Below are 23,780 nucleotides of genomic sequence, written 5' to 3'. Positions count from 1 at the left end.
CTTGATAATAAAACACAGTGGATCAACACCAGCAGATGACCTGTCTCTCCAAACCATCACTGATTGGTGGAAACTTCACACTAGACCTCGAGCAGTTTGGACTGTGTGTCTCTCCACTTTTCTTCCAGACTCTGATCTCTTGATTTACAAATGAAATGCAGAAATATGAATGGACCCTATCACTAGTTATGGCCCAACACCAGGAGGGTGAAGACTAGCACATGCCTCCTCTGATACATGTGAAGTCAGACTCCGCCTCTTTTCGAACTTCTGTTGCTGTAGCATTGCCGAGTAGCATCACAGCGCTAACACACTGAGGAAAGCGTAGCGACTCTGTTTCGATACATCTGCTCACAGAGGCCTTGTGCTGATCAACATCACCCTAAGGAGCAATGTGGAGAGAGAGCGCCATCTACCCACCCAGAGAGTGCAAGGCCAATTGTGCTCTCTCAGGGCTCCGGCAGCTGATGGCAAACTACATGAACAGGATTCGAACCGGTGATCACCTGATCATAATGGCAGCGCTTAGCCTGCTGGACTGTAACAGGTGTTTTACATTATTGTGGCACTTCTTATCTCTTTTTTAGTCTTTTATTTTAGATCTGCAGATACAGAATATAAAGAAGCCTTCAGTAGGCCTGGTTTGGCTGTAATCGTAGCTCGAGGTTTAGCCTTCAGAGTGACACTTCTCATTAAAAGCACAGTGAAGAACCAGGGCAGGCAGTAATCTGCTAAAGCCAATAAACAGAGAGTGGATCACGGTTAGAGAGGGAGAGTGAGAGCGAGTGGGAGCCATTCTCACCTTCACAGGATTTACCTGCAGACTGTGGAATCTGTTCTGTGTAAAAATGTAATGTATTGTGTTTGTTTTCAGACTTCTATTTAAGACTGTGGAAGTAAAATATTAAATAAAGAACTAGTTCACTGGAGGGATGTGGTGGAGTTTTGTTTCTACACCGTTGAGTTGCTGACCAAATAAGCCACTACCACAGAGCAGTGTAGTTTATCTGATGTGTTCAAGTATTTTAAGCATGACTAAATATAAACAACAAGGTTTCTCATGCTCTCACCCTCAGCTATGGAGTCTGATTGGCTGATGAGTGTTTTTCATTAATTACAGTACTGGATGTATTTTAACTGTCTCAATTAGGGGTGTGCTGTATTGTATTGTATGTAATAATAGTGCTATAATTTTTAAATATTGTGAAAATATATTGTGAAATATTGTGCCATATCACCCACCCCTAATTATCACAAAAAAAACAAAAGAAAAATTCACACTGTTGTCATATCCCCATATATATATCTACTAGAGACAGATTGTGTCTGCCCAGTATCATTAATTTTACTTTAATAATGCACTTCAAATTCTTTCCATATAGCCAGGATTAATGTTTTTAATATCATGACATTCTGGATTATTGACTTCTGTTACAAATATAATTTAAAACAATTCTTGCATTTTTTTTTTTAAATATCTCTAACGTTGTGCTATATCATTATTGTATACAATAATAAAATGTCATTTTCTTTTTGTCGCAGTAGCGTGTTCTCAAAATATATTTTTTTAGTTCAGCGTTTTGTCATGTCGCCAATTTGATATACATGATATTTTATCGTGAAAATATCATAAAAGTTTGTGATTATTATTTTGGGGCCATATTTTCCACCCCTAGTCTTAAATGTATGTCTTCGCTGGACATCTATGCTAAACCAGCATAACCAGCAAACCATTATAAAGTTCAGGTTAAAGCAGCAGTTCCTTTATTTTATTTTAATTTATTTTCAATTATTAGCAGTAATATTAGTAAATATTTTAATCAATGTTATCAGTTCCCTGAAATCACTGTGGTCTTGTAGGTTTGTTGGACGTAATCATTGTCTACAGTTTGACAGATTTCACAAATAAAAAAATAGAAAAAACTATATATAAAATGATGAACTCAAAAACACAGTTTCACATACACTAATTTATTTACAGTAACCTGCATTAAAAGTCTTCCACATGCTCTCTCACCAGAAAGGTCTGCTTGTGCATTTTGACCTTTACTAGTTTACTTATTCACAAATAAATATAATGTAAATATAATACATAAAAATATAACAAAGCACATTGTGTCTTAGAACGTTGCAAAACGTTGAAATTTTTATATTTTTCCCACTAGTACACCAGCTAATGTGTTTTTCTTAACTACTGACAGGCTCTAATTCGGTTTTTGGACACACAGATTTGGTACACATGCCAGATTCCGTTGATTTAATGATTAATTGAAAGCTGAACCTGCAGTCTCTCTGCATCTGCTCCTGAATAATTAATATGGGTTGTGATCAGATGTGCAGTACATGGTTAATAAGGGGAATTATAGGTGTGTGTGTGTGTGTGTGTGAGACGGCAGCGGGGGTCCCGTGCCTGCAGACAATAGAGCCGCTGCCAGCTGTGGGGGCAGATGGGTACAGCCTCCATATTCATGAAGAGTGTGCTCTGGGATGGTGGGTGTGTGTGGGGAGATGTTGGGAGAGAAATACCCATTACTGGGGGTATACTGGTCTGCTGAGGGTACATGTGCTCAGAGGGTGTTTGTTAACAGCTGTGGCAGCAGGGAAAGGTCAGGGGGTTTATGGAGGAGAGAGAAAGAGAGAGAGTGTACAGTGGTGGTGTTTTGCTGCTTTTGTTATTTCTCTTTGTTGATAAAATTCTGAAATACTTTTTCTGTGATTTTTGCTGTATTTCTCTGCACACTTGAGTACTTTTTGGTGGTTGTTGGTAACAGTTGATGCATATTAATTTTCATTTTTCCCCCCCTTCACTTTTGGCCAAAACAAAAAATAAATATTCTGCCAAATCCCAAATACCAATCCCACATTTTTCATTCAACCACATTTCTGACCACTGCATGGATGAAACAGCCTAAATTAATTTTTACTTGCTTTAAAAAAAAAAAAATGTTAGAGATGTGTATTATGTGATCATTAAAATTATTTGGGAAAAGACCAAACAATTGTGGTGTATCTTTCTCTCTCTCTCTCTGTGTGTTTGTGTGTCTGTCTCTGTCTTTCTGTCTCTCTGTGTCTGTCTTTGCCTGTGTCTGTGCGTGTATGTCTGTTTTTGTCTGTCTCTGTTTCCCTCTGTCTGTTTCTGTCTCTGTCTCTCAGTCTTTCTCTTTCTGTCTGTTTCTGTGTCTGTCTGTCTATCAGTCTGTCTTTCTTTGTCTGTCTGTATTTGTCTGTGAATGTATATCTGTCTCTCTGTCTCTGTTTCTGTCTGTCTGTTTCTGTCTCTGTGCCTGTCTGTCTTTGTCTGTCTTGCTTTGTCTCTGTTCATGTGTCTGTCTGTGTGTCTCTCTCTTTCTCTGTCTGTCTGTCTGTCTGTCTGTCTGTCTGTCTCTAACTGTCAATCTCTGTGCGTGTGTGTCTTGTCTGTGTGTCTGTGCGTGTGTGTCTGTGTGTGTAATTGCCGGTGTGCTGATAATTACTAAGTAGTTAACACCATAAATACAAGCCTGTCAAACTGTAGAGTACAGCAGGAAAATTACAGTAATACTGAGCACACTGTTTAACCCTTGTAGTCCTCTCCTCCTCTCCTCCTCTTCTCTTCCACTTCGTCTCTTATCTTCTCTTCCTCTCCTCCCCTCATCCTCACCTTCTCTCCTCCTCCTCTCATACCTCTGTATTAATAAATCACCCTTAAAATTTGAGTCTCTGCACTGAGTTACTGTTTGCATATGAAAAATGTATCTAAGGAGGCGCTGCAGCTTTCCTTCAATCTCAGAAAGGCCGGTTAGAGACTGTAGACTGTAGAGAACAGCAGGACAGTGGAAAATTTGCTTTTTGCCTTTTTAGTAGGAGTTTGTGTGTTTTTGAGGTTGTGGGAGTGCTTCTATAAGAGCGGGGCCGCATGCCATACATGATCATGTTTTTGGTAGCAGTATGAGATTTGCACAGCATGATAACTATGTATTTTTATACCACGGTATGTGTGATTTTTACTCCCATAGTCTGGGAGTGTAACCTGGCCAAGTAATGTAAACATTTGTGTTTAAGTGATTTGGAAGAAGACTAATTTGACTAATTTGTATTGAATGTGGGCTGGTGAAAATTAGATCATATATAGTAGAAAAAAAGAACATGACTGTATATGACATACATCTTCTCCCTGGTCATTCAGAAATGGGTAAATTTATACATATAGCTTAAATATAGTGCATGTAGAGGCCAAGATAGAATAGCTAAACTCCCACCGGGTCGACTGTGGAAGTTTTAGATCAGCTTTTAGATCAGCCAACTATCTGTTGGGTCTATTCTTACACTAGACTGTGTATAAACACACACTCACACACACAGACACACAAACATGCACATATAGATAGTGTGGTTCATAGCTGAGAGGAAGAGGCTCTTACTTAACTCGTTTCCTGATTTCACTGCTTCCCAGTCTCACTCACACACTGCATACTCTGTAGTCCACAGGCCGTCACAGACCGCAGCATGCTCTTACAACCCTTTGGAAATGCCACTGTTCATGCCTCTCTGCCCTCTTGTCTTTGTGCATGTGTCTATGTCTGTGTCTCAGTGTTCCCTTTGAATTTAGTTATGTAAATGTCTATTTAGTTACTATTTAGCTACTATTTACTATTTAGTTAGTAAATGTCTTTATTTCTGTGTTTTAGTGTAGAAGACCTTGAAAAAGACAAAGACAAAGCAAGAAATGTACAGCAGGCAGTTATTATAATAACACATATTATTTTAGCTACTGTCTAGGTTACTGATTTACAGTGACTGAATGATTCACACAGTAATCTTACAGTATAGTATCTCTGGTAAAACCTGGTGAAAACATTGCAATAAATATTACAAAGAAAAGAAAACTCAATTTTAATGGCTAAAGTAGCACAGTAGCAAAAAACACATGCATAATTCTTTCTTTATCCTCCTGAGACCCTGCGTCCTCAAATGGGGACATTACAGTTCTGCCTCTCTGCATCATGATGCCTAATTTTTTTCAATTTTTTGACACTTTGGCTTCATATGGAGGACACTGCACATACCAACCATACTAGTGATCACATGATAACCCTTGATTTAATTGATTAAGATTAAGAAAGATGGTGAGAATCCCAGGCAAACGTTTCTACAGCCAGACCAATAATAAAATTAATTAGAATTTTTACCTGGCCAATGTTTATGTTTTATCTTCATATAGAATGTCTTTTTAGCAAATAATAGAAAGCCACAAAAATACTGTCCCCATATGAGCACATGTTTGTTAAGTCCTAGTAATGACAAGTAGCTAGAAATTAAAAATACATATAAAATTAAAAAGTCTGGGTCTCAGGAGGACATATATGATATATGTATATTAAAAGTCATTTTCTTCTTTACATTGATTTTAACAATTTATATGTAACCAAATCGATGCTGTACAGGGTTCTGTACAGGTGTCTGACTATCTGTCTGTTCATCCTTCCAAACAGGTGGAAAGCATGTAATAATAGCATGAAAATGCTCTGTGCTGATAAAATCTCCTTCAAAGTAAATGCCATAGGGAACCATTCTAATTCAGTCAGTAGATAAATGTAGATAAAGTGTGATCAGGTTAACTGGCCTAGATAGAGAAAGAGGATGTTGTGTTTTTTTATTATTATTTTATGTATTATTAGATTTCACAAAACATCACAATACAAATGAGGACATTCAAGAAAATTAATAAATTTAAAAATATAAAAAAATTAATCACATACAACCAAAAAGGTTTTAAAAAAACAGTTTTTATACTGGCAACACATCCCATTTATCAACCAGCAAATTTAACTCCCTCATGTACTTAAAAGTGGACACAGCTGTTTTTTTTTACTCTATAAACACATTAAATTCAGCAAGAAAAACATTCAAAAAGAAAAAAAATAAATAAATAAATAATAATAATAATAATAATAATAATTTCTGCAGATAGTATTTTCCAAAGAGGATCATCAGATTCAAAGTAAAATTGATGAAGACCTTAGTCAAAACCACAAATAACATCTATACATTTTATATCTACCCTGTAATTCACTTTATTAAAAAACATATTTATCTACAGCTTTCCAAAAATATTCTGAATAATAAATAATTATCAATATAAATAATTATCAAATAATAAATAAATGCTCTAGTTTTTCTGGATGTTTGGAGCAAAATGTACTATTCTAATTCTAATTAAATGGATAGCTATTATGCAGGATTTTAAAATGTACTTCTCTAATTTTATTATAAATACAAAACTTTATAAGGGAGTGACCAAGCTTTCCTCCAAGAGATCTCTGTAAAATAAGAATTTTAAAGAAAGACGATATTATTCCTCTTCATCTCCACAGGCATGTCATCAAGTTTATTGCAAGTTATTACTATTATCAAGCTTCTATCCTCTACTGCCCCCTGTAGACCACATCAGGAGTTTTGATGCATTGAACTGTGGAGCATTTGTCCACTTCAATAGTGATTTTCTACATCCTGACATTATTCTAAAAGGGCCTTGTTTTCCCTCTTTGTTCAGGTACGACTCTGAGAAGGATAACTTTATTGATCTGATGGAGCTGAAGCTGATGATGGAGAAGCTGGAAGCTCCCCAGACTCACCTGGGTCTGAAGAACATGATCAAAGAGGTGGACGAGGATCTGGACGGCAAGCTGAGCTTTAGAGAGGTAACACAGTCAGAAGACTGAAGGCCTCTGAGCTAAATGGATGTACTGTGAGGATATCAGATCATATAATGATCTTCCTGTGTTTTCTTCAGTTTCTGCTGATCTTCAGGAAGGCAGCAGCGGGGGAGCTGGCCGAGGACAGTGGGCTCCATGTGCTGGCTCGCCTGTCTGAAATCGATGTGTCCACAGAGGGAGTGAAGGGAGCAAAGACCTTCTTTGAAGCCAAAGTAAGACATTAATTCTTGTTGTCTTTTTAGAATCTATTATTATTTGTAAACAATAAATTATTTTTAAACCAAACCTTTATCCTTATTTTGCATCTTTTATTCAATATCTGTTCAGATAATGTCCTTTACTCTGTTGATTTTAACATCTCTAAAAAGGCAAAATACATTAATCATGGATACAAAACAAGAGACTCATTCTAAATCAAACTACGGACAACATTTCTTCCAAATAAAAATATTGTCATTTAGAGAATTTATTTGCATAAAATAAGAAATGACTGAAATAACAAAATAGAGGAATATGAAACTTTATATTCATAAAGTTCTAAGAGTTCTGAAATCACTATTTAATGGAATAACCCTGTTTTTATTATTGCAAACCTACAAATAGGGGTGTGGCATAACATATACCATAACATACGCAATGATATCATAAACATTTTGACACAATAAAACCCTGCATATCATGTTAATAGCAATAGAAGTCTATTTTGTAATGTTTTTTTTTTTATTGTATTTACTTTTAATGGTTTATGTTTGCAGTGTATATGCATGCATTAAGTATGCTGCACTTTTCTTTTTAACATTGTTTATTTTTTTACACTTATTTTATTTATTTATTTTATTTTATTTATCTAAAAATATTTTTTTTTGTACTTAATTTTAGGAATATATTCTATATGAAATAAAATAAGTATAATGTTTTGTCATTATTATCCCAAAAATACTCTAAAATGTCATGATATTTTATCTTAGGGCCATATTTCGCCCACTGCTACCTACAGTTACAGACAGTTGAAGATAAAATGATCAGTAATTAGGTCCTATATATATTGTTTTCATTATTTTGTACACTCTGCCTACATAATTATATTACATAAACAAGGAGCAGAGTTTCCTCTAGATTTTTTAAGCAGTGACTGCAGACTCACATAATACAAACATTCTGAAACACTAAATATTGCACAAAAAAAACTTTTTGTGAAATTTTGAATTTGCCAGTTTTTCTTTATATTGTGTTATTATGTCATGATAAAGACCAGAATCGTGCTCCAAAATGATTTCAAAATCTGTATAAATTGACTTAAATTGAACAATAAGATGTATTTTTTTCCTCTTGCAAAGTTGCTGTTTTGGAAATACAAAGACTCTACTTGGTTAATGTTTTAACCATATCAAACATATTAAAAATCAGCAGTCATCCAAGTAGAAAATTCCCTATAGTGGTAAGCTGGATGGTTAAGCAGATCTAGACCAGTATAGTGCATTTAAAAAGGATGTAATGTAGCATTAAATGTTGTATCAGGTATTATATAGAGTTAAACTTTGTGTTTTTCTTCTGGCAGGTCCAGGCCATCAATGAATCGAACCGGTTCGAGGCGGAGATCCGTAACGAGCAGGAGGAGAAGAAGAAACAGGCTGAGCAGAAGAAACAGAGACAAGCTGCTTTCAAAGAGCTGCAGTCGGCCTTCAAATAACCAGATTCACTTCATCTACAGAGCTCAGCTTAACACATTCCCCTCCCCATCAACCTACCCACCCTTCTCTTCATCCCCCTGTCTGTCTGTCTGTCTGACTCTGTACCGTCTGTCTGACAGGGCGCTCTTAGCAGAGATACTATGCAACGCTTTTAGAGGTGTGTGTTCACTACAGTTCATTTCCTGAGTGATGGGGGATTAATGCTGTTGATGCTCCTCTCGCATGGATTGTGAATTTGTGTGTGGACTGCAGATCTCTGAAGCTCTGCCCTTTCCACACTGGACTGGATGCTTCACATGCTTTTCATATGTTCTGTTTCTTTTTTTTTTTACTTTTACTTCATGTGGGTTTTTATTTTCCCTTTTTAAATCACCAGGGTATATAAAGAGATTTGATATTAAAGCAGCAGTCCCTAAGATTTTTGTATTTTCTTTTTAACTAAAAGAACCGTAGTATTTCAAGAGTTGGGAGGGGAAAAATATATATTGTAATTTATGGAATAGCTATATTTGCACAACCCTTTCTGCAGTGTCTGTTTTTATAATAAATATATCAGAGTGGTCTGGTAGGTTTGTTTAATGTTTAATTGCTTTTCTTCTGCTTTTTGACAGTATTTCACACACTGCAGTTTATTTAGATTAGCCTGCATTAAAAGTACTCCTCCACATGTTCTGTGTAATTGCACATGCTCACCAGAGAGGTCTCCAAATCCCCAAATGCACAAAACTTACGGACTGTCCCTTTAATATATGAAAACATTTTTTTAAAGATTTGTATGTTTTAAATTGTACTTTTATGTAATATTAAACAGAATTGCTAAATTGCTGCATCCAGTCCAGTGTATTCCTCTTGTGCACTGTATCCAGCATCATACCTTATCAACATGAAAGACTGGGTTCCATGGTATCCTTGCTAACTAGCTTAGCACAGCAAAGCCTTTTAGACAGCAAACGTTGTTGTTGAGATCATTTAGAACGTGCTCAGACCTCGTATGAGAGGGTATTTTTTACACTGTGGCTGGGAGGGGCTAGGAGTGTGTGCATGTGTGATGACTGTGGTTGTGGTGGGTGTATTTTTTATATTGTTATTTTTGCATGGTCGGTCACTGTGATGTTTTGACAATCTTCCCCCTGTTTGCATCTGTATTAGATCAGCTAATGTCGCTCGCTGGCCCTTCTGCTGACAGTGATAAGTGTGTTTATGCTGTTTGCTTGCACACATGCGTAAAATTAAGTGTTTATATTATGCAGGGATGCTCTGATATGGAATCATCTGACAGTTGCAGTAATTGGCAATCAATAAATGAGCATTACATAGAAATGTGAAGGTGTAAATGGAGTGAGATGCGTGAAAAGTTTCAGCATCTTCTTTAAACGTTTCTTAAAGCTTTCTGCACCAGAACTATTGCAGGATCCTTGTGCACATCTCTGTCAGTCATTTTTACAGCACTGTGCCTCATTAGGGGACAGTATGGTTAAAATTCGAGTTAAATTAGACTTTTCTTTTTCTGGGTAAATAAATTGGAATAGACTAACAAAAGCTAACAAAAAGACCCTGTTTACACCTGGTCATGTGTTTTAGTATTGGATTGTATCCTGATCCACTTTTAGTCACATGCATTTACACTTGGTAATTAAATCTCTGGTTAGTCAGACTAAAATCTGATTGTTTGGTGGGGCATATATATTTGAATTCACTTGTTGCACAATTTCTGATTGTTGTTTGAAGTTATATTAGGAGGAGTTTTGGTTATTTTCTAAAGTGGTTTTAATGCTTCTGGGTGCGTTCACACTTGCATTTTTACGTGGCAACTCTGATATGGAATTATCTGACACTTAGTAACTGGTATTCACTAAATTACAATTACAGAGAAATGTAAAGGCGAATGGAGTGATGTGTAAAAGTTATAGCTTCTTAATAAATATATATATATATATAATTTTTTTTTTTTAAACTCTGCATTTTCTAAACATTCTGCTGTTCTGGAAACAAAAATAAATCTGAATAACATTATCTTCATCCAATCTACATATCAGTCGGTCCAAGAATTTGGTTCTAGCTGCCTGAACCCCTACATAAATAAACGTTTGTTAAAATGTATACAGATGTGGGCATCAATTTACAAATCTGTCATCGTAATGCTCAAAACAAATGAAATGGCCAGGTGTAAATAGGGTTCAATGTGTTTTTGACTATAAAATAAATTTAAAAAAAAAATGCTACTTCTTTGCCAGTATCCTTAGCAGGCATTTGATTTCATCTGTGTTTTTTTTTTATTTTTTATTCTGATCCTAATTCTGTCTTGCTGGGGCAGCGTACTCAGGCCATTCATCCGAGAAACTCTCAGTTTTTGGTAATATGCTGCATATTTTGGTAATTTTTTGGCATATATACATATATATATGCCATATATATGCCAAGTGCTTCCCCGTGTGTGTGTGTGTGTGTGTGTGTGTGTGTGTGTATGTGTAGTGTGTGTTTTGTGTTTGTGTGTCTGTAAAACCTGTAACACTGAGATGCTGATGATGGGATAGGAGGGGTATTAAGAGACATGGGCGTGCTCCTGGGGTTTAAAACCCACCTCCTTAATTCAGCTGCATTAGCGCTTCAGTGTCCTCGCTGCCAGCAGTGACGCTTCTCTTAAATGTTAATCGTGTTGTGGCTGAAAGGATTCAGGTTTTGGCTGCTCAAATCTAAATTTCCCTTTAGAGTATTACTTGTAAAATGCTGTAAGATGCTGTACTTCAGCAGTGTTCCATTTTCTTCATAGTGGGCTAGTGTGGCTGCAGGTTTAATTCCAAATAACCAGCAGCTGGTCAGTCTTCACTAGAAAAATCGCATTTTTATCAACATCACAATATGAGTGAATATGATAAACACATTGAAAGAGCTGCAGTAACGCCTTGGGTAATGTGAAACTCAAAATGCATTACCTACATGCAACAGCAGGGGGAGTTCTTAACACAGCAGACTGCGATCATCTGATGTAACCAGACTGGAGGCAGAGCGAGGCTGAGCAAAGTAGAGGACTGCAGCAAACACACACAGACACACACACACACAAAACTAACCCTTATCTGAAGGACAATTTGGTGCTAAACAAGCTTAAATTGAAGCCTGCAGCCATACCAACCCTTTGCAGATAAGATAGGACACCTCAGGAACCTTTTAAAAAGTTTAAATTGATTAAAAATAATCTTAAAAGGTTTTTAACACGTTTATTTTATTTTTTTTTTTGGAATGGAATAATTTTAGTCTCTGATATTCCTCAAAGAACCATCTTAGCCCCTTTTTTATTTGCTTACGATTTTCTCGTAAGCAAATACATGTAATTCAGGAGATGCAACAGACTAATCAAGAAAAAGTACAGTAATTTAAATACAACAAACACAGTTTAGCTTCATTTTTTGGAGAAACAGTTCAGTTGGGTTTGAGCTTCCAGTGGAGTGGTTCGGCAGCACACAGCAGTCCAGGTATCTACGAAATGTATAAAGAAGAATAGAATATTTTTTCATGGAATAACTTTCAGATGCGTTTAGTTTTGTATGGTGAGGGGTCTTGTGAACAGATATCGAGCTTATTTTTTTGAGACGTGCTCCAGACGTCCACGTATGTGTCACATATGTCCCTGTAGGACTGTGGTTGTGGAGGTCGGCTGATCCGTATATATATAAACTGTATTCTGTAATAAATTCTGTGTGGGTGGTTTTTTTTTTTTGTAAACTGTTTATGGATGATATTGCTATGCATCCTGTGTACATCCTGCGTAGACTTGTCTTCATAAAACGCGTCCAGTACAGTGTATTTGGAGTCTCTGGCAACCCGTCTGATTGTTTTGTGAAAATGCAGGGGAAAAAAAATAATAATACATGCATGAATCAGTTTAACAGTCCTGATCTTTCCCTTTATCTCCTTTTTGTCCATTCCTTTCATGTCATTTTTATGGACCGTTTAATCTTTTGAGCTGTAGTGATGAATAATTAATTTCAAAATAATGGAAACACCACCTTTTTAAATGTAAACGAGGCCTATAATTGCATTGAAACAAGGTACAAATAATGCAAGCCATGCATCGAAGCGCTTGGGACAAAACCTTGTATCTCCAGCTGCTCTTTACATCGTGTGATTATCTGTTTGTGATGAATCGTTTGTGACCAATTGTCCAGAATTACTTGAAATTACACCATATTGCTTTAACTTCCATGTTGAGTCACATTTTTCTTATTTTTCTTGAAATAAAGGTTAATTTTGGAGATAGAAGGTTTTGTTCTGACAGCACTGCTGATATACTAATTCAGATGTCATGCATTAGTAGAACTATGAAATGCTTCTATTTAAAGCTCTTTTCTGATTGGAGAGTTTCTACCAGTAATACTGAATGATAGAGACTGGAAATTTAAGTAGATGTTGACAGCATTTACCAGCAGCTCTAAATGGATGGAGGTAATGGATGTCCCAGAATAGATCTTTAGAATAAATCTTTTTTTTTATGTTCTATTTAATGGAATAAACTCCCATTAAAATAATGTCTAGCTCATGTTTTAGGCCTCCTTTATAAAGGTGTTTAACATTGTTGGCACATACTACAGTAAAGGGCCAATTACACTCAGTTTTATTACTCCAGCGTTTGCAGGGATTCTGAAATGTTCCTTGACATGTTTTGTGTTTTTTCATTCATATATTTTTTCTATCTTTTTGTGTTTTATGTTCAGCATTGTGCCAAATGTTTCAGTGATGTTTAAACAGTTCATCAAGATTTTAAGTGTGTGACCTATCAACACTTCAGCTCAGTCTTTTGGAACATCCCATCACTTCACATTATTGTTCTGTTTTTTGGTTGACTCATGATAAACAAATAAACTGGCTAGGGTAACAGCAAACTGGTTAGGAAATGTGTGTTCTGTATTTTTTTTGTTCTACCAGTGGTCTTAAACAAAAACTCAGTCTATTGAAATGTCTTCAGATGGCAGTAATATTAAGTTCCTAGTCAGATTTTTGTGCAGTGTAATTATGCAACACAAGGATGAAACATTTTTGCACTTGATACAAAATTCTTCAGGCCAAAACTGTAAGATCTTGAAAATACTGAAAGCAAAAATAATAATAAAAAGTAGCTGTGATTTATTGCCGTTTTTTCGTTGATGCAGCTTTTTAACATTCTCATTCCAAAAAAAAATTGAACATGATTTTATATTCTTGTGCCATCTCTACCTGTATATTCCTGTCTGCATCAGCTGGTGGTGTTGTTTCATCCTAATGTAGGCTTCTGATTATTAAGTGGCTCATGTATGTAGTTATTTTTTTTTATAATTATGGCAATAAAAGCATTTTAAAGTCTGTTATGTGTTTGTTGTGTTTGAAATGTTATGGTGATTGACTTCCCATATGCTTTATAAAGGGCAGTTTCTAATTAGAGGTGTCTGGTCAAAATAAATCCATTTATTATAAAAAACCTCCAACACAAATATGTAGTGTTATTTGTATTAAGCCTATATGGAAATTAATTATAAGTTTAGTTACACTGTTGGGTCAGGCCTTCCACAATTGCTATATTATTGTATTACTGTACTTTTTTTTAATTTGATCACTAAATATTTACTAATTTTTTTCTTTTTGTTGAGATAGAAAATTCAAGGTTATTTTATTTTAGAAATGTCAAATCTAGGTAACATTAGTAGTCAATAGAAGCCCATTCCCACCACCTAAAAATCCATCACGTATATTTTTTTCTTATGACTTTGAGATAGTAAGTCAACATCTTCAAATAACCACTTATCTCAAAATGACTTAGTATTTCAAAATAACGAATTAGTATATCAAAATAACTACTTAGTATCTCTGAATAACGCCTCAGTATCTCAGAATAACGACTCGGCCTCTCAAAATAAAAACTTAGTATCGCAGAATAAAGATAATTATTTAATATCTCCTAATAATGAGATTTTTTAGCAATCTATTTTGTTTTTGTTATTTACTGTATTTACGTTTTATTAGTTTGCAGTTTATATGCATGAATATGTTGCACTATTTTTGTTGTTATTTTTGATATTACATTATTTTATTACATTAGTTATTTTGTCACACTATAATTTTTACAAAATCAAATTAATTAATGAAATTAATTTCAGTAGAAAAAAAGCCTATAAAGGTACAAACGTTTTGCAATATCGTCAAGAATATCGCTATCGCAAAAAAAAACCTTTCGCGATATTATTTTAGGGCCATATCGCCCACTCCTAAATCCTATACTATTTCTTTCGTTTCTTTTTTTTTTCATTTTGTTTTTAAACACGCTCAGAATTAGTCGCTTAAGGACTTTTATTTTGATATGGCTGTACAGCGCACAAAAACAGCAGGCCTGATACAGACTTTTATTTTGTAGAGTTTCCGGTAATGGTCGCAGTCTCGCTGCTGTTGTGTTGAGACGCAGATAAACACAGCGGGAGGATTCGGGCTGAAATATCGAGTTTTATTGGGTATTAAATCTGCAGATTTTACTATTTTAACCACAGAGAGAGTTTAAAACCCGTTTAAAACGCTCTCGCTGTGTTTAAGGCGGTTCCGGGGCTGTTTTAAAGCGCTATTAGGAGCTGGTAGCAGGTAGCGGGAGCTGTCCGGGTCTCTGCCCGACATGAACGTCGACACCCCCCAGCCCGTCTCCAGCGGAGCGGCGGCGAACTCCTCCGCATCCGGAGGCAGCAGCAGCAGCAACTGCCTCCCCAACAGCAACTCCACAGCGAACAGCGGCGGCAGCGGCATCCCCTCCGCGTCCGGCGGGAACGGTGAGTGGATCACCAGCGTTAACCAGCCCGGGTTAACCGCGCTCTAATACAGCGGCGGCCAGTCCAGGCCGGGGACCCAGTAATCAACCCCGGGGTTTTTACTTTCCCCGGCGGCTCTGCTGCGTCTTATAATAAAGTTTTTCTTGGCTAGAAAAAAAAAATATTTAGATAGAGGTTTAAGTAGGCTTGGAAACGTTTGTTTGTAACATGGGAAAAAAAATCTAACTTAACAACAACAAAAAAACTAAAACCATTAATTTCACTGCCACCTTAACTTCATGAATAGTATTATTTATAAATTTATAAATAGTGGTAGTTCTTTAACTCGTAAATAGGCCTGTCACAATAATTACATTATCGACATGTTCAATAATTGAACATAAGCTCAATTATTTTAATAATCGTGATCCATTGTGTTGTCTTCCATTGTGTTTGCACTTACAAGAGACACTTACATATATTGTGACTGTGGGCGTAATCTAAAAACATACTTTTTATTAGGAAAAATGAAAAAATCAACACCCAAAACAAACATACTTACGGTCCAGTGCGGCTCTAGTCAATTAACTTCAGTGTCTCTTAGGTTTGTGTTGCCTCAGCCTTCCTCTCACCGTCAGAGTATCTCTCGTGTGAAAGCTGAGGCTTTGTGCTGGTCCAACGTGGGCCAGCTGGGACAGACCGGGGCTACACATCATGGTGTATATTTACATATATCATTTATGACTATAATCTACTTTGGGAACTTTTTGGGTTCCAAAATTAGGTCTGTCAACAGAAATGTAAAGTTTATTGTCTTTAAAAGGGTGCAATTCCTTTGATATGATATTATGTTATCATTATATTAGTGCCATTTAATGGTCTTAAAATGCCAAAAATAGAATTTATAGCAATAATTTCTGGGACAACATATTGTTTGCAAAAAAATATTATTGTGACAGGCCTATTTGTAAATAGAGAAAATTCCTAAATTCATAAAAATATAGAGGGTTCTTACATTTATCTAACAACTTTCAAATTATGTTAAAAGTCATTATACATCCACATACGTCTAGTGTATTCAGGTAAATAGCCTCAGCAGCAGTGGGAGCAGTTAGAAGATTCCTACCTGGAGTTCATGTAAACTTCTATGTAATCTGTAGTGGAGAGTGAGCAACTAGTCAGAGGCTGTTGGCATAAAGTGGATGGTGAGCAGCTGATCTGTTGTGGGTGACTGGAAAACCTGGCATCCGGAGACTTCCATCAGTCTGGTCGGACAGGTAACAGAAGAACCTGATGGTCAAATATCCATCATTGTCGGGCCAGACAGGTGGGCAGTAAATAAGTCAAGGGAAGCTAAATGACGGAATTAATTCTGACTGGATTTATGGAAAAGAGACAAAATGCAACATTATCAGAGTGTGGGTAATGACTCCAGCAGCTCTTAATATAACAGCCCACTAAATTGATTTTAGACATCTTATTTACGTAAACCAATCTTTTGTTTTAAAGTGCTGGTGTTAATATAAATGCATATTAAATGTGTATGTTTAAATCAGGAGACAGTGTCTGAATACATTGGTATCTGGTTCCAGTAAGTTTATGTATTCTGCCCCAATGATTTCAGTATCATTGGCAAAAACTTTCTACAAGGACTAACTATGTGTGTTCACACCTTTAGGTTCAGGTTAGAGTAGCTCAACCTACTGTGTTTATTTGAGACATCTTTATACTTGCATATATATGCAATTAAATGTCATTCTTTCTCTTTCTTTAAACAGTGCCGACCTCAGCTGCAATGGCAACACCATCCTCAGACTCTTCGGTCTCCAACGGACTCTACGTGCCCACAGGAATAGCCAATGGAGACGTGAAGCCCGTAGTATCAACCACACCACTGGCTGATTTCCTGATGCAGCTGGAAGATTACACTCCTACAGTGAGTTACACAATTTTACACTTGTGTTCCATAACAGCTATTGTATCTTGGGACCTGTGTTGACCTGAAATTAACAGATTATTTAAATTTAGAGAGCATCTAGATATACTTTGAATGGATTTTGTTAACACATCCATTTAAATGCATCTGTAAAATCTATACGCAATCCGATCACCAGAAACACATGTTAATGTTGGGTGTTCCCAGACTCTTACGTAATTTACGGTTATGTGTTTAATTGAATAAATCTCTTTTCCATTAGATTCCAGATGCTGTTACCGGTTATTATCTCAACCGGGCTGGCTTTGAAGCATCAGATCCGAGAATGTAAGTGTCATTTTTTTGTACTCTGTATAAATAAGTTGATTGTTAAACTTGTTTTAGAGAGTAATTTTGTGAAACATTATGGCACAATTTCTTAGTCAGGGATTAGGCCTAGTCATAGACTACACTGTACTTGTCCATTAAAAGGAGAATATAGTCTAGTCTAGGCTAGGCTTAATCCTGGTCCAGGTAATTGTCTCACAGGGTCGGGGCTCAGAAGAAGATTAGGCCTAGTTTTGGAATGCATTTCCTGACTATATAGCATTTCCTGTTAAAATCCTATATAGTCGAAGACTGGGTTTAATTTCTACATGGCTTCAGACTAACTCCATTCCATCATACAGAGCAAATAGAAAAATAGCATCTCCCACAAGAAAAGGTCTCATTTGGGATAGAGCTGTGTATAATTTGAGGGAGAAGTGGCACAAATGAACTTTAATCTAGTCTCAGATGCTATTTTTCAATCAACCCAGTATGATTTAGTCTGGACAACAGGGATTAAGGTTAGTATAGGCCTGTAAAGCAGTGTAAACAGAAATTCTCCATTGGAAGACATATGTAGTTTAGAACTCTGCTTAATCCCTGTCTTGGAATCCAATCTTTAGACTTAATAATGAAGGTAATCAGTTTTACTGTTTTGTGATCATTTTGTAGCTGTATTATGGGTTTTTATGTTTTAGTTATATATAAATTTTAATATGAAAACTTTAAAATTTAACCTCCCTGGACTTTTTATGGGTTTATGCAGAATTCGACTGATCTCCTTGGCGTCACAGAAGTTCATCTCGGACATCGCTAATGACGCTCTGCAGCACTGTAAAATGAAGGGCACTGCTTCTGGAAGCTCCAGGAACAAAACAAAGGTTTGTATAATCTCTTCCTCTCTCACACATTTATGTGCACTCTCTCTAGAGAATATTGTTGTGATTAATCCAGTTAAATTGTAGAATCTGAGATGTATTTATTTTATGTTTGTTTTACCCCTAAATCTGCTTCTGTTCTCAGGATAAGAAGTACACACTGACGATGGAGGACCTGAGCCCAGCTTTATCAGAGTACGGCATCAACGTTAAGAAGCCCTACTATTTCACATAGTGACTTCTTTCACAAACGAACTGCTGAAAATATAAGATGGATTATGAGCTCCTGTAAATCACATCACATGTATTTCACCATGTGCACCACGATAGACTGATAAAACCTGATTCAACTGAGTTTTTATTTTAGTTTGTTTTTTTGTTATTTTGTTTAAGCCATGCTTGGTGTTTCATCACATGTTGGTAAACTTGGATTGAGAAAAATAAACATGTTCAATTTTGTCACGTCCTTCTTTGGATCCATTTACGTTACTTGAATGTTTTTAATCATTTGAACTGCATACAAAGGCAAATCAGCATGTTTTATTTAAAGGCTGAAACGCAGTGTTAGAATTGTAGTGTCAAAAAGTGAGAATAATTAAAAATACTGAATAAGTGAATAATTCACTTCTTCTAAGTGAATCTAACATTTTTATTAAATCCAGGCCCAGATTTATGTCTTATTAACAGTGACCGGATCAGAGCTGGGATTTGTGGAGTGCCCCAGGTTTCTGTGTTGGGGCCTATGAAACTGTTTGGTCTGTTCTCTTAGGTGTGAGTTCACACCATGGGTTGCGTGTTTGTTACATTGTATAAACAGTACAGTTAGTTTTGGTTTCACACCAGTTTAGTGAACTTTACTACATCCTGTCTTCATTAGCTGCGTGGGTGGAGTCGGTCTGGTTCATATTAATTGGTTTGTAGAATGTCAGTTATGAGTTCAGTGAGGTGTTGTGCTGAATTCTAGTTCTCTGGCAAAATCCGACTCCCCTTCCATGTACAAGAGAACAATGCAGCAGAAAGTGTGTAAAAGATTCTTCTCATATTCCCTTTATTTCTGTTTATAAATAAGGGCTAATCTACTGTTACAGTAAATAAATGAACCGGAAAGACGAACTCGAACATGGTTCAGTAGATCCGGACTGAGACCCGCTTTGTTAGTCACGTGGTTTGAAGCCCCTTCCCAAATTTGGTGAAAAATAAAATGCCTTTTTTATGGCTTATTCATGTTTTTGGATACGAGACACTATTCAAACTTTCCAACTTATCTGTTTTGTTTTTAAAGAAAATTGATTTATTAGAACAGTCCAAATTTGGCGAGTTTTATAAAAATAAAATTATGCAATGTATTAATTATTTGGATGATACTTAATACGATACACCATGCACAGACACTTTCCAGCTGATCTATGTTGTTTTAATAAAAATAACGATTGTTAAAATGGTTCACAAATACACAAAGGTAAGACAATTTTGTTGAAAAAAACGTTTCTTTTTATGGCTTGTTTAGATGATATTGGATACTAAACAGAATGCACAAACATTAAGCAAATTATCTGAGTTGTTTTAGTGAAATTTATGATTTATAAGAATGATCCAAAAATATGCATAAAGGGAAGACTAAATAAAGTCTTACATAATTTGACAATTTTGGTGAAAATCTTGATGTTTTTTTATGACTCATTTGGAAAATATTGGAAACGAAATTTATCTTGAGTTGTTTTTAATGAAAATTATGATTTTTTTTTTAAGAATGATCCAAAATACACATAAAGGTAAGACTATAGTCTTGTGTAATTTTGTCAAAAAATGTTTCTTTTATAGCTTATTTTAATGCTACTGTATATGAAACACGATGCACAGACATTTTACAACTTATGTCAGTTGTTTTTATTGGAAATATGATTTTTTTTAGAATGGTCCAAAAACACACATTAAGGTAAGACTATATATAGCCTTATGTAATTTGATTTCGATTTTGATGAAAAATAAAATGTTTCTTTCTGTAGCTCATTTGGATTATATTGGGTACGAATCATGATGCACAGACATTTCAACTTATCTGAGTAGTTTTTAATGAAAAAACATTTTTGTCTTAGATAATTTGGCAATACAATGTATTTTTATGTCTTATTTGGATAATGTTGGATATGATACACCATGCATAGATATTTTCAGCTTATCTGAGTTGTTTTTAATGAAAAATAGGATTTTTTAGAATGGTCCAAAAACACATAAAAGTAAGGCTATAGTCAGGGTGCGAATTAAGACCAATTAATACTTTAATCCCCCCTAAAGGGGTAAAAACAATAGAAAAAAATATATATTTCTCACATATAATGTTAAATACTACAAAAACAATGCAGTATCTATGCCTGGAAGAATATTGTGGTACGATTTAAAACCCCCCTAAAGTCGATCAAACCATTCCATGTTAATAAGCATTCCTCTCATTTACCTGCCTGCTGGATCATTATTGGTCAGGTGGCTTCCGTCTAAGTTAAGTTACACAAGCTGCTCAAACTACAGCATTACGTGTAAGCAGCTGTTATCTATTTAATTTTTTTTTAATATGCACTTTAAACACACTTTTCCTTACATAAATAACTCACCTGAATTTGCTATCCCACCTTAAATGCTGCTAATTTACCATTAATCGCCTTCCACAAGCTTCAGACTACAGATACTATTTTTGGTGCTGTTTTAAGGTGGAACAGAACATTCAAATGGAAATCCACGTTCTGTTTTTCATATGGACTGTTTGTGGTTTCTGCTCACCCTAAGCAGAAATGTGTAAAACCCTTAAAATACTTTATTATCTACTACAGTCTGAAAGGGAACTGTGAGGGAACTTTTAACGTAGAGAATTGTTGTTTTAATTCAGGGAAACTGTTAAGGTGGAAGGGAAATGTGAAAAGGAAACTAAAAGCGCCATACGCTGCAGTAGACCTAGTGAGGAATTAGTTGAGTTTTATGGTAAACTGGTTTATTACACTTTTATTTTTTAATCCGGATATTTTAAAAAAGGTTTTTGTCTCTGTTTTAAAAAAATTCCCAGTCCACACGGAAACGCCATACCACTTAAAAACGCTGAAATATACAGGGATTCTCTTGACATTAGGCAGATTTCTCGCCACTCCTCGGCAACATTTACTTAATTTAAACAAACTTGTCCCACCTGGTGCTTGTTCTTCCGGGTTTGGTCCAGAATCTCCGTTTGCGGTAAGGTCTGTACCTCCGGACCGGAGGATCGAAAAAAAAAACTGCACGCAGCACATTTTGGTGCCTCCGCTGTGTTCAGCAAAGTGAGAGTTACATTAAATTAATATGTGAACATGTTAATAATCCACAAACTGCAGAGAGAACAGAAACAATCCAGGCTCTGTCGCTGTTTCAGGCGTAAATTGCGGTCACTGGTTTATTCTAATTACAACACACCTGATCCAACTAATCAACTAACAACTATCTTACCAACTAACTATCTGCCCTGGCTGAGGCGAGCTGTGTTTTTAAATTTTATAATTTGTTGTAAATCTATGTGTTAAAGTCATATCTGTCAAGTATCTCGTTTTAACAGAAAAAGGAGACAAGCCGCTGACCGCTGTGTAAATGGGAAATATCTTAACACGAATCATGGTGCCAGTGTTCTGGCGAGATATGCTACCCTGTCAAACCGTGCTACCCTAGTGTATATTTACCTGCACAAATATAAAAAAAAGCACTATATTGGAGCATGTTCCCAGTAGATGTAGGTTAGTATATTTGGATAGCATAAATCACTGTATCATATTAAAGTTATGGCAATAAGTGCTCATTACAAACAGCTTTTTTATTTTATTATTATTAATTTCCATTTACACTTTTGTGCAGTGACAGTGACTCCAGGTTGTTTAATTCACCAAAAAAGACATGTGATAAATATTAATAAAAAAAACAACAACACAAAAAATATATAAAAAGTGTAGGTCGGCACATGCGCAGTACCTTTAGGAAGCATGTATCGATGGGTAGCATATCTCGACAGAACACCAATTCAAGAATAAAGTCCCGCCTTTCAGGAGAAACAGCCAATCAGCTTGCTGGTTTTGCAGCGCGCTGTTTTATATTTCCCGGTTTACTGTATTTAAGCTATGAGTGAGTATAAGTGAGAGAATAGCCTGGGTTACTTCAGACTGTACACTTTTTCATCATTTCCTGTTTTAATCATGATTGTGTCTGAATCCAGCTGCTTGTCAATGAACAATAAAGGTGAGAATTACACACAGCGTTTCTTACATTTACTTGACTTTTATTTGATTGCAGACAGAATGAACCCAATATATTTCAGGTTATGTCTGCTCAACTTATTTTAATGTATTACTAAACATCAAATCCTGCATTACAGCCCTCCAACACATTCCAAACATTTATTACTTTGTAATGTTTCCATTACTTCTCACTTAAAGATATTTGGGCACTAATAAAACCAAGTGATGAAGTTGTGCAGCAGTCTGATTTCTGTCATTTAAAAATTCTCCACATTTTCTTTAAAGGAAGAGAGGCCAGTCCAGTAGCTGTACCCTCTTCTTCCACAGCCATGTCTTTTTGCATTGTTTTGATGAAAAAAGGAAATACATCCCTTAAAAAATGATCTTGTCTATTAGGCAGCATGTGCTGCACTAATATCATATTGTGTCTTCTCAAGAATAGGGCTGGCAATATGATGTGTATCACAATACGATAGAATATACGATTCTATATATCACAATATATTGCAATACTGTAAACAAGATGTTATATTAGGAGTAAAAATCGGAAAGTTTACTTTTTATCCAATCAGAAGAGTGAGATCAAAAATAAAGTACAACACCACTGTCTAGTGGGCGGGATTTAAACACAACACTAATACAAAATACACAGAGACACAGTTGAGAACATCTTCATTTACACAGTTGAAAACAAGGTCAGAGTATATGTTTTATATGTTTAGGGAGAACCTGCCTTGTATTACGGCTCACAGTTCCTGTCCTCATGTCTTTTTCCACACTGGAGGCACTAAATATTTAGACACTGCTGTCGCCTCGGAATCCAGCCTGGCTAGAGCACAAATACGATCAGAGAAAAATAACACAGAGCTATAAATCTAACAAACACCGTCATATAAATTCAGCTAGAAAGGTTTTTTTAAAGATCTGTCTGTAAGTGAATTCTATATTTCTAACAATAAAGTTCCAATTTCTACAGAACTACTTTGTGTGAATGTAAATATTTTTGCTTTCTTTACGCATAAAATAAACCCTCATTACTATTTTACAAACCAGATCAGGCACTGTCAGATCATTGCAGATCTTTTCCAACATTAATCCGAAGAGCTTTTTACATAAAACAATCTTCCTCAAAGCCTGCGCCTTTCTTACACACTTGCATGTGGTCAAATCCATTCATTATATTCCAACATAACATCCCTATTTCCTTATCATTTATTAAAATAATGATCAGAATTAACTGTACTTAAATAATTTAGGAAAAACACTTTT

At 35.7% G+C, this 23,780-nt stretch overlaps 2 protein-coding genes and 1 long non-coding RNA gene across 3 annotated transcripts in view; 2 read left to right on the top strand and 1 right to left on the bottom strand.

Moving 5' to 3' along the window:
* Nucleotides 1–9,207, top strand: part of efhd2 (EF-hand domain family, member D2) — a 34,993-nt gene extending 25,786 nt beyond the window's left edge. The window contains exons 2-4 of the mRNA XM_049485744.1: nt 6,533–6,680; nt 6,773–6,907; nt 8,254–9,207. Of these exons, the coding sequence (XP_049341701.1) occupies nt 6,533–6,680; nt 6,773–6,907; nt 8,254–8,385 (415 nt within the window). The 3' untranslated portion in view covers nt 8,386–9,207. The remainder of the gene's footprint in view (nt 1–6,532; nt 6,681–6,772; nt 6,908–8,253) is intronic.
* A 5,559-nt stretch (nt 9,208–14,766) lies between these two features.
* On the top strand, nt 14,767–18,725 carry taf10 (TAF10 RNA polymerase II, TATA box binding protein (TBP)-associated factor). Its single transcript, XM_007256171.3, has 5 exons — nt 14,767–15,168; nt 16,926–17,083; nt 17,346–17,410; nt 18,156–18,270; nt 18,413–18,725. Exons 1-5 carry the CDS (start codon nt 15,018–15,020, stop codon nt 18,500–18,502), a joined length of 579 nt encoding a protein of 192 aa, XP_007256233.3. The 5' UTR covers nt 14,767–15,017; the 3' UTR covers nt 18,503–18,725.
* On the bottom strand, nt 15,160–21,786 carry LOC125806193 (uncharacterized). Its single transcript, XR_007441484.1, has 3 exons — nt 21,443–21,786; nt 16,274–16,437; nt 15,160–15,315 (listed from the first exon to the last, which is right to left on the bottom strand). It is a non-coding gene; the product is annotated as an uncharacterized LOC125806193 (long non-coding RNA).
* Nucleotides 21,787–23,780: the final 1,994 nt, after the last annotated feature.

The sequence above is a fragment of the Astyanax mexicanus genome, chromosome 12 (assembly GCF_023375975.1).
Source record: "Astyanax mexicanus isolate ESR-SI-001 chromosome 12, AstMex3_surface, whole genome shotgun sequence".
Classification (NCBI taxonomy): domain Eukaryota; kingdom Metazoa; phylum Chordata; class Actinopteri; order Characiformes; family Acestrorhamphidae; genus Astyanax; species Astyanax mexicanus.
The sequence above is the reverse complement of the archived record's forward strand: the minus strand, read 5'-3'. Positions and strand labels throughout refer to the sequence as shown.